Source organism: Oryzias melastigma, linkage group LG6 (assembly GCF_002922805.2).
Source record: "Oryzias melastigma strain HK-1 linkage group LG6, ASM292280v2, whole genome shotgun sequence".
Lineage (NCBI taxonomy): Eukaryota > Metazoa > Chordata > Actinopteri > Beloniformes > Adrianichthyidae > Oryzias > Oryzias melastigma.
The window spans coordinates 7,252,147-7,267,948 of NC_050517.1; the positions used below are offsets into that span (position 1 = coordinate 7,252,147).

Here is a 15,802-nt window from a genome sequence, read left to right on the forward strand (position 1 = left end):
TTTTCATGCTCCTACATCAATGATAAGAAGAAAAAAAATGCTAAAAATCAACCAAAAGGACTTTGATCTAGAAGGTCAGTTTGAGTCCACGTCTCTCTGCATGTTCTCCATCACAGAACATTCAAATGAAGGATCGCTGACAAACTCCACCAGGACTTATCTCCAAAGTACCACTTAGAAACAGAGAAATGCGGTGTGACTTCAAGACTGATCTCTGTTAACGTCTTCCTCTCTTGTTAAATATTCTCTGCCATAACCCAGAGGAATGTCAGCACGAGCGGGAGGGAGGAGCCTGAGACTTACTCCAGAGTGGCGATGAGCTTGCGGTAGTCCACAGGGGGAGGGTAGACGACTTCCTCAATGACCTCTCTGTCACAGTGGGCGTAGGCTGTGGACACGTGGGTGAAGATCTCCAGGTGCTTCATCCTGCGGGCCAGCGCCAGCATCTTCTGAGTGGCCAGCACGTTCAGCTGTATGGCGTCTCTGGGAGAGGGCAGAACAAAATCAGCCGACAGAAGCTGGTAACGCTCAAACACCAAGACTGGAGTTCATGTCCACGTTGGTACAAAATGACAAAAAGGAAATCAAAAAGGAAAATCTGCCTGCATATTTTTACTGAAGCCCCACTGAGGGGAATCTGATTTATTTTCAGGTCACTGAAGAGTCAAGAATAAAAGCTGGGACTGCTCAGCACTGACTTGAGCGGCTCGTTGAAGCGGATGGTGGCGGCGCAGTGGAAGACGATGTTAATGCGTTCCGCCAGCATGTCCTGATCTTCTTTGCTGAGATCCATCTCTGCCAGAGTGAGGTCGGAGTTCACGGCGATGATCTTCTCGGCAAAGCCCGGCTGCTCCACTTGCAAGCGTTCAAACAACTGCAATAAAGAGAGATTTCCACAGCTTTAGGACACATGGCGGAGCTTCCATGAGGCTGCAGCTGGTCTGTCAGTAGCAGCAGCTGCAGCAGAAGGAAAACCACTCAGCTGAGCTCAGCTTTAAACCGCAACTTCAACACTTTCTAAAAACAAAGAGTGCTGTAATGCCATTAATTTTTTGTGCGATTAATTAACCGTGACCTGTAATAATTAATCTAATTAATCAATTTTAATTGCAATGATTTCTAACCCAATAATTGTGTTAATAGGCTCATTTTTATGTATTTTATTTAAGTTTGTGATATTGTGACGTAGACCAAAATATAATAAAAAAGGTGGATTTGTTGAGATATTTTTTTAAATATAAAAGACTTCCTACTTTGACACCACCAAGGGATTATTTTTTTTCAATCTTGAATAAACAATAAAACAAAAAAACAACAAAAACATCAGGTCCAGAGTGTTCTAATATTGAAATAAAACTTCCTATTAATACCATAATTCAAACATTGATATATTTATTCCACAGTTCACCACAACAGCAAGACAGTAGAAAACATATGTGATTTTATACTTTCCTTTGACCCAGGGGTGTCAAACTCAATCGCACAAGCAGCCAAAAGGAGGCATAAATTAACCTGATGGGCGGATCCGGCCCCCGGGCCTCGACTTTGACACGTGCTTTAACCTATTTGGGTGACTTTGATCAATGTAAAGACTGGGATGAATAAGAAAAGAAATAGAGAATAGAATCTAAGAAGGAAGGAATGAAACAGTGGAGGAATTGAACAATTTAGACTTTGGACTATGTTTTTTTTAAATAAATACATTTTTGCTTTGTCATCTGGACAAAAACGAGCGTTAAGAGGTGAACTTTGCCTCTAAAATGATGCTTTTTTAAAACCCTCATGACAATCACCCTTCTCAAAAAAGAGCTAGAGTGCGGTTTGTGCGCGCTGAAGCCATAATTATTATTATTATTATTAATTATTACGCGACGCACTGCATATTAAACAGTCCACTTTTGTAAAAGAAACAATTTCAAAATAAAAATATGGCAGGACTGAAATTCTAATAATTTATAACAATGAAGTAAATATAAAATGCAAAAATGAGATTAACGCGATCAAAAATAAATAACGTGCTAAAATGCTGGTAATTAACCGCAATTAATGTGGTAATTTGACAGCCCTAATAACAAGCACAGAAACCCAAGCTTTGTTAGTTTAAATAAAAATACTACTCTGGTATGACTTATGTGTAAACTTTGATCTCATCTGAGCAAACAGGATGTGGTTACCCAAGAAGAATAGTTTCAGTCAGAACAGAACTTCCCTCTGCTGTGAACCGCTGAGGAACCAACCAGCTCTAAAGGAGCGGGCTGTGTGGCCTCACGAGACCAGAACTTTCTCCAACCCCAGAGGAGACCAGCAGGATGAACTTCCAGAGTTATACGTGTGGACAATAGGCCTGCACAATAAACCTCAAATTTATCATCAACATGGTATCAGGCGTACCACAAAGGAGGCATACGTAGCAATAAGTGGTCGCCGGTGCACAAATTCTAAACCATCTCTTTTTAGTTTGAAGTAACTAATCAGGGTAAAGTCCTGTATGCATTAGGGCTGCCACGATTAGTTGACTATTCGACAACTAACCGACTATTAAAATAGTCAACGACTAATTTAATAGTCGATTAGTCGTTTCTTCATTTTATTTGGAGTCAGAATGTAGTAAAGTTGAAAATTATCATGGTATTCTGCTAGCTTTAAGGACTTTTTTGGAATCTACTAAAGTTTTTTAGGCTATTTTGGAGTTTATCCAATATCTCAGCAACATGTTAGCTGTTTTGGCTAACTTAGGCTTTTTGTTATTTTTTAGGCTAATCTGCCATTTAACTAATATTTTAGCTTCAGCCTTTTCAGCCATTAGGTTTGCGATTTCAGCTCTCAGCTTCAGCGTGTTAAGCTATCAATTTCAACATTTTCAGCTATCAGCACTAGCATCTTCAGCAGCCAAATTCAGCTTACAGCATTCATACCAGCATTATCACAGGTACAGCTGTACATATTGTTTTTAGTTAGTTTAAACCTAATGATGGTTAAGATCTGTGATTTACATCCAGTTTGCGCATGACCCGATTAGTCGACTAATCTGAAAAAAATAATCAAAGAATAGTCGACTATTAAAATAACCGTTTGTGCCTCACTATTATGCAATAAATCAAAGCTCTGTGTGTCATTGACCAATCCCTGGAGCCCACTAATGCCAGATGAATAACTCAATCACATACGGGACCAAAATCCCAAACACACCTTCACCAGGTCACTGGCCGAACAGCATAAACATTTAATGAACACACCAAGACAAAATTTTTAAAACGTAACTCTTTTACTATGACTAAAAATAGGCAGGAATATTATTCCAGAATAGATCAACTTAAACCTTAAAGCATGAAAATTCTACAGAAATTTGCACCTCAAATTTGCGTCCACTGTCTTTATTTTAATGTGCGCAAGAGTCGCAGCTTAATGAATATCCAAAAGTGTAAAAAAAATCAAAATAAAAAAATCAGACTCTACCTCTGAGTTTAACTCAAAAATGGGAATGATGAGATCATTTTTTTTATTTTAAAGAGTTCTACAAAAATCTCATTTAACACACTTCCACATCTGGGTTTAGAGACCGTGGATTTATCTGTCCCGGAGAAAACCCCCCACTCCAGTGAGGGGGAGGGGGAGTTTACTGCAGCAGCAGTGGAGAATTTGAAGTTGTAAATTATTCCATCAATCCAGTTTATTTAAATGCACTTGTATTTAGATGCACTTTTATTTATATGAACATTAAAGTTCATTTAGTATTTTTTTATGTATAAGAATATTCATAAGATCAAAGATGTTATTAGTGTTTTTGTTTGTATAAAGAGGCCTCAATGAGCTAATTTTTGATTAAGTGTGTGTGTGTGGGGGTGTGTGTGTTTTGAAGTACTTTATGTTTTATTAAAAATATATGTTTTAAAATGATTTAAAAAATACATTTATAGCTTTAATCTAGTTAGTTTCACTTTTTCCCCCTTTTTACTGGTTCAAAAAATGATCCCAACCAAGACTCTAAAACCTTTACATGATCCTTTACACCCCTAATGTCTGTTTAACTGTTTGGTTTCAGGACAGGCGACGTTCTCCAAAAACAGGTACTATGCAAAACATGTTGAAAACGAAAAATTATTTAAATAAAACTGTCAAAGGGAAATGGAAATGTAGTAGCATTTTTTGTTTTGCTATTCGTCCATTAATTGCGAGTCATACCGCCATCGCAGTTCCAAACACATATGCAGATTTTATTCATTTCGTGCAGGCTTGGTGGACAAGCTTCCCCCTCACCTTGCAGTTGATCATGTCGGCCACGCGGGCCTGTGGGCTCTGGCCCGCCTTTGACCGGACCAGCACATAAACGGCTCCCACTTCCGGACAGGATCTCAGCAGCTTCTCCAGCAGCACCTTGGTAACAGACCATCATTCAGACAGAGTCGTGGATCAGTTCTGATCCTACACACGATCAACGTGTATTTACCTTCCCCATGAAGCCCGTCGCTCCAGAGAGCAGCACGTTTTTTCCTGCATAGTACTCTGGGATGTTCACCATGATATCTCCTGCAAAACAACAATCAGTTTCTAATCAGAGGCGGGTTTTTCAAAGTAAGACATTCTGGCATTCTTCAAAAATCCTTCAAAAACGCTACAATTAGAATTTAGTTTTAATAAAATGTGTATTGGTTGACCTTAAAATTACAAGCAACGCATTCTGAAAATTACTGCACTGTGGAAACACATTTGCCTTCATTACTTTTAATAAAACAAACCACAAAGTCTTTATCATCTTTCAATGGGACACTGAAAGATTTGGACCTACATGAGTTCTAGGGCTAATTATTGTAGAAAGTCTGTTATTTTATTCGTCAGAATATGTAGATCTAATAAACTGCTTTAAAATTCATTTTCGGAATTCAGCTGATGGTGGAACATCTGACTCAAGAGGAATATTGCCATTTTTATCCCGTTCACCAGTTCTGTTTATACATTGTATGGCTGAATTTCCTGGCGCAGCCAGAGACTGGAGGGGGGATTTGTTGTTCTGCTGGTTTCATTAAACCAGGACCATCCAGTTCACGGTCGAGTGTGAAGCAGCTGGAATTAGAATTAGCACCTCAGTGGTTCTTGACAGGAGAAAGGTTGTGTGCCCTCTCCGGTCGGTGGAGGGCTCCGGCCTCAAACGGAGGAGCTGAGGTATCGTGGAGTGTTGTTCATGAGTGAGGGAGGAATTGAAGTTGATAGGTGAAACAACTGCAGTAATGCCGTTAAATAGTGAAGAAGCAGAGTAAAAAAGACAAAAACAAAAAAACCCAAAGCTCTAGATTTACTGGAGGTCAAGATTTCCCTGGGGAAAACCCAGGACCCACCAGAAGAATTTTTTGGGAGAGGAAGGTCTGAGAATATTTACTTTACTACACATCTCCACTGACCCCAAGACTGGCTCCGGTTAGGGAAAAGGTAGAATGTGGAAGATAAATGGATCTTCTTTCTCATTTTGACTGACTCCCACTGGCTCACCAACAAGTCAAAACTACATTGAAATAGTTAAACTCTCAGACCTTACAGCCTTCAGTTAGCATGGAAGATCAGGAAGAACTGGCAGAGGAACGGCTGGTGCTCATAAGAAACTGGTTTCATTGCTCAGTGTTACAGATCTTACCACTCCAGGAGGAAATAGAAACAAAGCTCTTTGTAAAAAAAAAAAAAAAAAAAATCAAGCATCTGAACACAGGGATGATGATTTGGGTGTTTTCTGTAGCAATCTGCCCACGTTGACATCTAGGATTAGACTTTTCAAACAACCAACAAGTCAAGCTTTGCTCAAGCAGAAGAGCATACAAAGCATTCTTACTCTCAACTCATGAACAGCTTTGTGTGTTTGAGTCGTCAGTGTGAGACAGACCATCCACTGAAGGTCTTTGATAAGAAACTGAAACAAGCATGGACGTGTGGTTTTGGGTCCCCTCTGCTTTACTTTTTGACGTTTTGGGTGTCCCCAACTTGTCGTTTTTTGACGTGCTGGCTTTTCCAATGAAGTTAGGAGTCCCCGACCACTGGACTGCAAACCAGTACTGGTCCGAGGGATACCTGGTACTGGGCCACATACGGTAATCAAGAGTCCTCAACCCTCAGGAGATGGACCGGTACCAGTACCCTAAGCCTCGTATCCATTGAGCGGTCCGGGACAGACCAGTTGATTCTGGTGAGCATTTCTACTCAGTTAAGCCTCGCCTCTACTGAATGGTTTGTTTTCACGGCGCATGCTTGGTGTAGACCGCTAGCATGTCGTGTAGTGCGACGTCTAGAAAAGCAACAATGGAGGTCATCCAGCAGCTTGTCTTTTTCTTGCTTTACTTTGTGCATAACAGGAATTTAATGTGGTTTAAAGAAGATAGCGGGGGTTAATAAGAATACCGCCATAAAGAGGAAAACAGGAACGCTAGCTTAGTACTCTGTTGATGCTTTCTATTGTCGTCATCACTTTCTGCCAGTCAGTAGTTGGCTACAGTGACTTTCGTCTTTTTCCATTTTTCTATAGACCTACAACGGATCAGAACTGTTTAATGGCCCATTTAGCAATGGAAATGCTCAAAATACCAGACCAAACCATACTGTACCGGACTGATCAGGGGAAACAAGGCTCAACTCTAACCCAGTACCAGTATCCTAATCCAGCACCAATATCCTAACCCAGAACCAGTATTCTAATCCAATCCCAATATCCTAACCCAGACCAGTATCCTAAGCCAGTACCAAGTCCGTTATCATGTCCCGAGGGTTGGAGACCTGTGATTTAATGGGAACAGCCAGCACGTCGTCAAAAAAATTCGAATTGAGGACACCTAAAATGTCAAAAAGTGACGCAGAGGGAACTCAAACTATACGGCCATATTTGATAAGTTTGAAGCGAGAATATATAGGAGTATTGCAATCCTATAAAAATACCATCCATCCATCCTTTTTCAGAACCCGCTGAATCCCTTTGCTGTAATCAGGATTCTGGAGCCTATTCCCAGTCCCTGTTGTGAGGGTAGGTCTGTTACAGGCCCACACATTCACGCAATTTAGAGACATCAATGAACCAATGGGGTCTGTTTTTGGACTGTGGAAGGAAACTGGAGTCCCCGGAGAACATGCAAACTCCACACAGAAAGTAACCAGCCGGGATTTGAACCTGGGCCTTCTCCCTGTGAGAGTAACCACTGCCCCCCACAAATATGCAACAACTGAGCTTCTGAATCTACAGTCTTTACACTGTGTCTATGTTCAACAATGAACACCATCAAGAAGGTGTGGGTGTTGCTTAAACTGTACATTTACCTGAAAGGTCTTCAAGCTGCTGCACTCAGGAGTGGTTTAACCAGCTGCTGAATCAAACCACAAGTATGCAAAGTCTTCCTTTACACTGAAGTCCATGATTGTCAACAACAGGTTGTACCACCTGGACTCCCTACAAAATCTTAATAAAAAAAAAAGAAAAAAAAAAACTTAATTTCTTTCAAAAAAAGTTTTCATACCCCTTCTAGTTTCTTATCAAAGTCCTTCAGCAGATAGTGTGTCCCACACTGACGGCTCAAACTCACATAGCTGGCTTCAGGGGGACGTAGACATGGTGTGATGCAACTTTAAGCTGGATCACTGCCCTTATTGTAAGAGGTGAACCAGTTATTCCTCTCTTTTATCAGACTTGTTGAGCAGTGCTTTGAAACACAAACATTTCAATAAAAACTCTTGTTAGAAGACAAAAAAAGGCGTCTCTTGAATTCCTACGCACAAGAACAAAAATATCCTGTATTATGAGCTAAAGAGGGGACATTACTGCAGGCTGCCATGACAACAGAGCCACTATCCCAGCAGGACGGTGGACCCGAGTGAGAAGCGGCGATCCCACTCAGACTCTAACCATGAGGCGAGTGTCCCCCTCCTGCTGCGCGCCTGTTAAAGCCCGACTGTGACTGCAGCCCGGCTGCTCTCCGGGGGACAACAGCTCCGACATACAGACACACAAAGAACTTTGGAGCAGAAGACCTTTCTGTTCCAGAATGCTGAAGCCTCGGCGGCCTTTAGGCTGCTTTACAGACTCCTTTGACCAGTCTTTTTCTGCAGAGGTGAGAATGTCTGCAGACATTTCTGATTCAGCATTTCTGAGGGTTGAACAAAAGCATGTTGATGAATGAAGACAGGAATGGAGCAGCAGACAGGAAAAACCTGACACTTGCAGCAACTTCAGACAGACAGTCCAATTTGTTACCCTGTAGCTCTAACATACATCTATATAATACATCTTATTTCCGTTTTTTAGGCTAATTTGCCATTTAACTAATATTTTATCTGGCTATCAGCTTCAGCGTTTTCAACTATCAACTTCAGCATTTTCCGCTATCAATTTCAGCATCTCTGAGCACCAGTTTGGTGACCCCTGTACAAAAAATTGATGTAATATTTATGTTTTTGTAAGTGAACATAGAGTGAGCAGGATAATGCCCTTTGAGGTTTTAATTATTGAATAATAATGAACTTTGTGGAAAAATTGATATGTTTAAAATATCCAATATGTTGGACGGTTGTTTCCACAAAGTTCATTAAGAAATTCTGGTAACCCTTTAGATGAGGTGCTGTGAAACACTCAATATTGTGTTGACAGGGATAGTTAATACATGTTTTAAGCTTGTAAACAGTTTATTGATATGACCTTTGTAGACAATGGTCTCACTTTACATGTTAAATAATCTTACAAAATATTTTAATAAACCTATGTTAATAAATGTCTTACTAGCACCCTATAAATATATTAATAGTGTTTGTTAATATGTTAAAAAGCTTGTTAAGGAATCTTATTATGAAGTGTTACAAAAATTAAACTTCTATTAAGAAATAGAAAACTAAATCCCTTTCATTTGTCAGCCCCAACATTTGACTCCAGGATGTGTGATGGTTTTCAGTGAGCATGCGTAGAATCAAAACACTCCGCATCAGGAACAGAACACACAGCCCAGACCATAACTGTGCCTCTGCCGTGCTTCACAGTAGGGATAATCTTCCCTTCTTGGTGTCTGTGTATGTTCTGCATGTGTGAACAAGGAGTTGATTTACAGGTTTGCCTCAACTGTCCAAAAGCATTTCTCAGTGAATGGTGATTTTAGGATTTTCTTCCATCAGTGGTGTCCTCTTTGGCCAGTTCTAAGTGTGATAGAAAATGGTTTTATTCAGACTGAAACCAAATGAAGTCAAATTTTAGGTTGAGGATGCCACCATGTTGAAGCAAGACATCAGAGAGCAGTGATTGGTCCAAATTGGCATGAGTCATCATTTCAAGGGCAACCAATAAGCCAATCAGGAGTGAGCTTGTTGGAAGGCCACACCCCTTCCACTTGAAAACTGGCAACAAAAACTCTGGAAAAAATATTTTAAAAGTTTGACGCGAGACATCATACTTTTATTGAGGCAACTGACATTTAAGTTTATAACTTGAATAACTTGAACTAAAGAAAAATGTCGTGGAAAAAATAGGATTTTACATGAACATGTTAAAAAAATAGCAATAGAAAGCGGGTTTATTTCTCTGTAGAACATTTTGGAGCCAGTGGGTACTTCCTGTTTGGAATGCCAGGGGGGAGGAGTCACTCAGTCCAGTTCTCACACACAGTCAATGGTCATCTCTTGGAAGTTCACTTTGGTTCAAGCAGCTCCTGAAGATGGATTTGGCTGGTGGAGTTTGACCTTGGAGTTAACCTTGGTGAGGGCTCTTTGGTTTGTGCAGGGCTCTTATCCCAACAGCCTGGCTTTCATTTCTGGTGCATCGCTGAACATTATTGGTTGCAGACTTTATTGCCTAATGTTTTGGCCGTGCATATTTTGTCATTTATACACAATAAGTGTTTAATCTTGATGTGGTTGATCCACTTTAGAATTTGCTGACAGTATTAAAGTCTTATTTTGTTAACAATGACAGTATATTAACTTTGTGGGTGTTTATACAAGCCTCTCTAAGAGTTACACTCAAGAAGATGGTCAAATTTGTATTTTTAAGACTTCCCTGCTCCCTTCAGAACACACCATCCAACCTGAGCTCTCTGACCAGCAGGGAATCTATAACAAGCAGAGCTGGATCAGAACCAGGAAGACTGAAAGACCTCAGCCATCCCGACAATTAACTCTTCTGTGTTTGGCTCGGGACAGGATTTTGGCTCCATGAAGACAAACACAGGAGGAGGAGGAGCTTCTATCCTCAGGCTATTTAGAGTCTGAACCAGGAAATACACAGAACCTAAAACGAATTCCAGAACTTTTTCCTCCTCGATTCTTTTGAACAGAACATGATGTTTACAGAAAGACGCAGGTTACTTCTTTTACACGCCACAGCCTGTGGGCATTTTCATTTTTACAATCATGATAATTTTGTCAATTTTGATTTTGTTATCAGTTTCCTTTCAGCAGCTTATATAGCTGCGATATAATCTAACCACGTCTTTTGTGTGTAATTATATTCAGAAACATATTTATACCGGTTAAGTACTTCTTAAAAGTGTTTTTATTGCATATCTAATTATATTCTATTTACTATTTTGTATCGTTTTAGATTCCACATGATTTTTTTCTTAGGTATCATTTCATATTTTCATTATTTGTCAATTATCTACATATTTTTATTATTATTTATCTATTTATTTTAAAATCTACACTTAAAACACCACCTTTGCATTGTTTACATGTCAGTCACACAAAGCATTTCAACGTATTTTATACTGTAGATGGATATGAGACATAAATGAAGTTGAATTTCCAAAAGTCAAAATGCTTCTCCAGAAAGTCACTAATGTTTAAGACAAAAATGAATGTCAACTATAAATTTTCAGGATCTTTTATTAAAAGGCTTAGATAAAAATGCACAGAGCTTCTGGCTTCTGTCACATTAACCATGCTGCAACCTTGTTGTAGCCTCACGATAGCAACATTGCAACTGTGCTGCAACAACAGCGCAACTTAATAGCAACATCACTGTAAAAACCACCAACATCACTGCAACCAAACTGCACCCTAGCAGTAACATCTTTGCAACCAAACAGCAACATTGGTGCAACCAAACTGCACTATACCAGCAACATTGCTGCAACCAAACGGGAAACCTAACAGCAACATTGGTGCAACCAAACTGCACTATAACAGCAACATTGCTGCAACCAAACTGCAACCTAACAGCAACTTTGCTGCAACCAAACTGCAACAACTTAAAAACAACACCGCTGCAACCAAACTGCCACCTACCAGCAATATTGAGGCAACCAAACTGCACCCTAACACCAACCATGCTTCAACAATATTCTAATTACGCTGCACCCAAGCCACCCGCAACATTGCTGCAACCAAACTGCAACCTAGCAGCAATATTGTTTCAATCACACTGAAATCTAAAAACCAATACCGCTGCATCCACACTGCAACCTTGCAACAATATCACTGCAACTATCCTGAAACTATGCAAAAGCATCACTACAACCCCACAGCCACCACACAGCAACATCTTTACAACAACACTACGAGAATACCGCAACTACGCTGCAACCTTATCATAAAATCCCTGCAGCCATGCCACAATAATACTGTAACCACGCTACAGCAATATTGCACTATGCTACAACACTGCAACCTCACTGCAAACAGAGCATCTTTATAAAAAGCTCCTTAACCCTCGTGCCCTCTTATGGGGTCCAGATGACCACACCTTTACATTGAGGTGTTGACAAAGGTGGACAAGACTTCATGTCTGTCATTGGACACCTGTGAGGATCGACAATCATTGAAAAAAGTTCAGCGCACTGTCTTGTGTTGTCCAGATGATCCCACTTTAAATGTAAACAAGCCTAGGAGAGGAGAAGGGTTGAAGCGTGTTTGTGTCTGCATTGTTGTCAGACCAGAGCTCTATCTCTTGTCTGAACAACAAACACAAAGCTGTGTAATCTTGGGCTGGGACCACGCCGCCTTTTGATCCGCCGTTTATTAAAGAGCTCCTGCACCTTACAGTCAGACAGACCGGCAGCAAGTTGATCCCTGATGCTTCAGCTGAATAATTCATGCTTCAGCCGGACACTTGTGGATGAGCGGCACACAAAGATTCTCCTGACAGGAACAAACTTTGAAATGAGCAAAGCCACTGCACTAAAACCACTGTCCAAAAACCACTAGAGACTTCTGGATCTTCACCTACATGTGCACAGACAAGAGCTTCAGCTTAGCGTCTGTGTCTGAGGACGGACAACGTGGTAACTCCAAAGGAAAAGTTGTTCTCAGACTTGTAAATGCACTACGCTCACATTTTCACTGGCAAAAACAAAAGGTGTTGAGCAAACCAGCCGACTTCCTACTGCACCTCCATTTGACCTCTGACCCCAACCCTCCCAACTCACACATTCTAAAGACAGACAGGACAGATGACTTCCTGATAACCTTATAACCTACTGACACTGATGACAGAACTACAAAGAATAAACTACGGATTTCCAACATCTTTCTTGTATTCATTGACGTCTTCCCTCATAGCAGCTCATCTATTCAGAATTTGAGTCCGGTTGGTTTGTCTGTCTGCTGTAAACAGTTCTGTGCTCAAACCCTTACAGCCATACTCCAATGAAAATGGCGTTTTTAACTTGTTCTTGGGGCATTTTTCTGATGATGGAAGACATAAATAAAAAATATACATATACATAATATATCAGGAACAGACAAAAAAAATTCTGTTTTAAAAATGCTTGTAGGTGTGTGATTGAACTAGTAACTTGAAGACAAATAGATCCATGAGCGTCTTCGTTTTCCTCGTCTGAGATGGAATCTGGATCAAAATATATCCGATTTTGCTCGCCATTTTTGTTGCATTATGTGTGAGGAGCTGTAAGCTAGCTGGAGAGCATGCAAACAAATGAATGATGGGTAATAGTGGCAGGCTTACTATGAACCAACAATCCTGCTGAGAACTCAGAGGTGAAATCTTAATAAACTCCTGCAGAAACTGTGGCCTGAAATCACAGGATTTTAGATTTTGGCTAAAAACTGCATTATCATAATTGAAAGATATCTGGAAACACTTTACAACAAATAATCGGAGTGGGGTTTTAGGCTAACAGTGCCATGTTATCTATATTATTTGATTTATAAATCCGTTCACTTTCTTCAGAAACTAACTTTTTGATTTAAAAAAAAAAGCTTTAAGGACAGTCATTTAAACAAACAAAAAAGGTGAAATTTCAATAAATATAATGTTTTTAATGAAAACTAACAGAAATGTTGTTTTATTTTGAAATAAACACATTTCCTGATGTTGCATCAAGTTTTAAAGCCTTTTTTGCATAAACGTTTGTTCCAAAGTTGTCAAAGAAGTGTTCATAGCCCAAGCTAATATTTTGACTCTGGCTGACCAGCAGCCCGCGTGCACCAGAGAAGAGCCGCTTCCTGCTCCCGTTTGTTGAAGCAACACGGCTTCTTCCCACGTGGTGGGGCTGACTTGAATTTCAGGTCAAATTACCTCCATGAGGAACTCATCAGATCTGAGGGGCTCTTCCTGAGCCGAGCATCAGCTGACTTTGACTGAAAAACCGAGGAGGAAGCTTCATCATCTGCATCATCCGCCTGAGCGAAGCGCAACAGCCTGAAACCAGACGCGACTTCCCACCAACTCTGCGAACGCCTCACCGCCACCGGGGGGTGTAGCGAAAACTCCTGCGCTTTTGCAGAGCCCAGCCTTGCATTGAGGAGGCTCCAGAAAGGGGAGGGGTGAACTGCGTTTGTTCCCAAATCTCTCATCGCCCCTGCAGCTCCAACAGACTCCGTCCACATGACACGCGCGTTCCTTCGAGCAGCGTGCCGGAGGCGCCCCTCCCTCCCTCTCTGGCGCATCTTCCCTAGCCGCCCGACGGTTCGAAAACCGCGCGGAAGCGCCTCGGGTGAGGGCGCGTGGGACCGCGTACGTACCGCAGACGTCGAGTTATCCCGGGTTGGAAAGTTGTGGGTCCGCGCGGTGAGCCGTGACCGGTCGGGGCAGTGCAGAGCGCCGCTTCAGACGACAGAGTGAGGGCTCAGCCGGAAGCCAGCCGTTTACACCAAACGCCGTGACGTCAATGAACAGCGGGCTCCTCCAGAGATAGGAGAAAAACGAAGAGGACTCACTCTTTCACCTTACTCGTTAACATTTTCCTTCATTATTAAAACCGTTTTAAGTTTAATCTTTTTTCTAAATGTGAAAAAATAAAATTATCAAAAGAATTATTTTATAAACGACAAGACACTGCACTTAAGGACTTCAAAACGTAACTAGCAGATACTTAAATCGTCACATTATGCAGGGGAATGAAGGGAAAAACAAATTACTCCTCCCCTTGTTTCATTTTATTTTATTCTTTACTTTATAACCATTATTGGTTCTCAGTATACTTTACCATTATTTCTGTTACCCGTATAAGTATAACCTTAGCTTAAAGGGGGCTAAAAATGTAAAGATGGTGTGTTAAAAATGCTCAATAAGTAAAATAAGTGTTTTAGGTTTATAAAAAAATATTTTCTTAAAACACATAACTGTTTTTTTAAGAAAAGATTTTTATCTATTTTTAGCATTTGGATTAACTCCACTGTGGATCATTTGACCTATATCGGGTGTCAAACTCAACCACACATCTGTGCTAAAAACTTAAAACACACCTTAGGTCGTGGGCAAAACAGAATAAACATTTATTAAACACACTGAAACAAAAATTTTAAAGCTTTTAAAATGTAGCTTTTTACCATAACTTTGAATAAAAACCGGCAGGAATATTGTTACAGAATAAATCGACTTATAGCTTGAAGAGCTTTCAATGTTTTACTCTCTGTAACAATATATTTTGTCAAAATTATACAAGTTAGAAATAAGCTAAACGTTAAAAGAAAAAACACTCAAATTTATTTACTTTAAGAAATTTGAGTGTTTCCAGCCTCTGGGCCAGATCCCCCCCAGGCCTAGACTTTGGCCCAATGTGCCCTAAGTCAGGGGTCCCCAAACTTTTTCTTGAGAGGGCCACATAACCGTTTTTTTTCCTTTGATGTGGGGCCGGGGTCTGTTTGTAGGCTAACAAAAAAAGTGCAGCAATCAAACCCTAAACATAAACATTTAGGGTTTACCATAAAGCCACACATAGCCAAATTTGAAATAATTTATTTCTGTAGTCTTCATAGAAAAAAATAATACCAAAACATTAAAAAAGAAAAACCTACATATAGCATTACATGTGATAATGCTAGTGTGAATGCTGTAAGATGCCCTTGAAGATGCTGAAATTGATAACTAAAAACGACGACGTTTTGCTGAAAATGCTGAAGCTGATAGCTACATTACCGAAATCCCAAATTAGCCTAAAAAATGAAAAAAAATCTAAATTAGCCAAAACAGTGAGCATGCTGAAATATTAGCTAAACTTCAAAATAACCTAAAAAATTGGTAAAATGTCTAATTTAGCCAAAACCGGTAGCATAAGGCTAAAATATTAGCTAATCTCCAAATTAGCTTAAAAAACGAAAAAAATAAATAAATCCTAAATTAGCCAAAACAGCTAGCATGTAGCTAAAATATTAGCTAAATTTCAAATTAGCCTTAAAAAAACAGGTAAAATGCCTAATTTAGCAAAAGGCTCAAATTTTACCTAAACTCTATATCAACCTAAAAAACTGAAAAGAAAAAGCCCAAATTAGCCAAAACAGCTAGCCTGGGCTAAAATACAAGTCAAAGCCCAAATTAGCCTAGAAATCCTCAATAACTCCCCAAACAGTCGAAAAAGCTTGTACAAAAAGAGCTGAATATTTTAATAGCTAAATG

General features: G+C 40.0%; 1 protein-coding gene across 2 annotated transcripts in view; it reads right to left on the minus strand.

Annotated features, from left to right (window-relative positions):
• Nucleotides 1-14,099, minus strand: part of far1 (fatty acyl CoA reductase 1) — a 28,387-nt gene extending 14,288 nt beyond the window's left edge. Inside the window, exons 1-5 of one of the 2 annotated variants that reach the window (XM_024264206.2) lie at nucleotides 13,930-14,099; nucleotides 4,448-4,527; nucleotides 4,258-4,374; nucleotides 699-874; nucleotides 304-483 (exon numbers count right to left, since the gene is read on the minus strand). In XM_024264206.2, coding sequence (XP_024119974.1) covers nucleotides 304-483; nucleotides 699-874; nucleotides 4,258-4,374; nucleotides 4,448-4,519 — 545 coding nt within the window. In that variant the 5' untranslated portion in view covers nucleotides 4,520-4,527; nucleotides 13,930-14,099. The remainder of the gene's footprint in view (nucleotides 1-303; nucleotides 484-698; nucleotides 875-4,257; nucleotides 4,375-4,447; nucleotides 4,528-13,929) is intronic. The other variant, XM_024264205.2, reaches the window with a different exon arrangement.
• Between the last annotated feature and the right edge of the window lie 1,703 nt (nucleotides 14,100-15,802).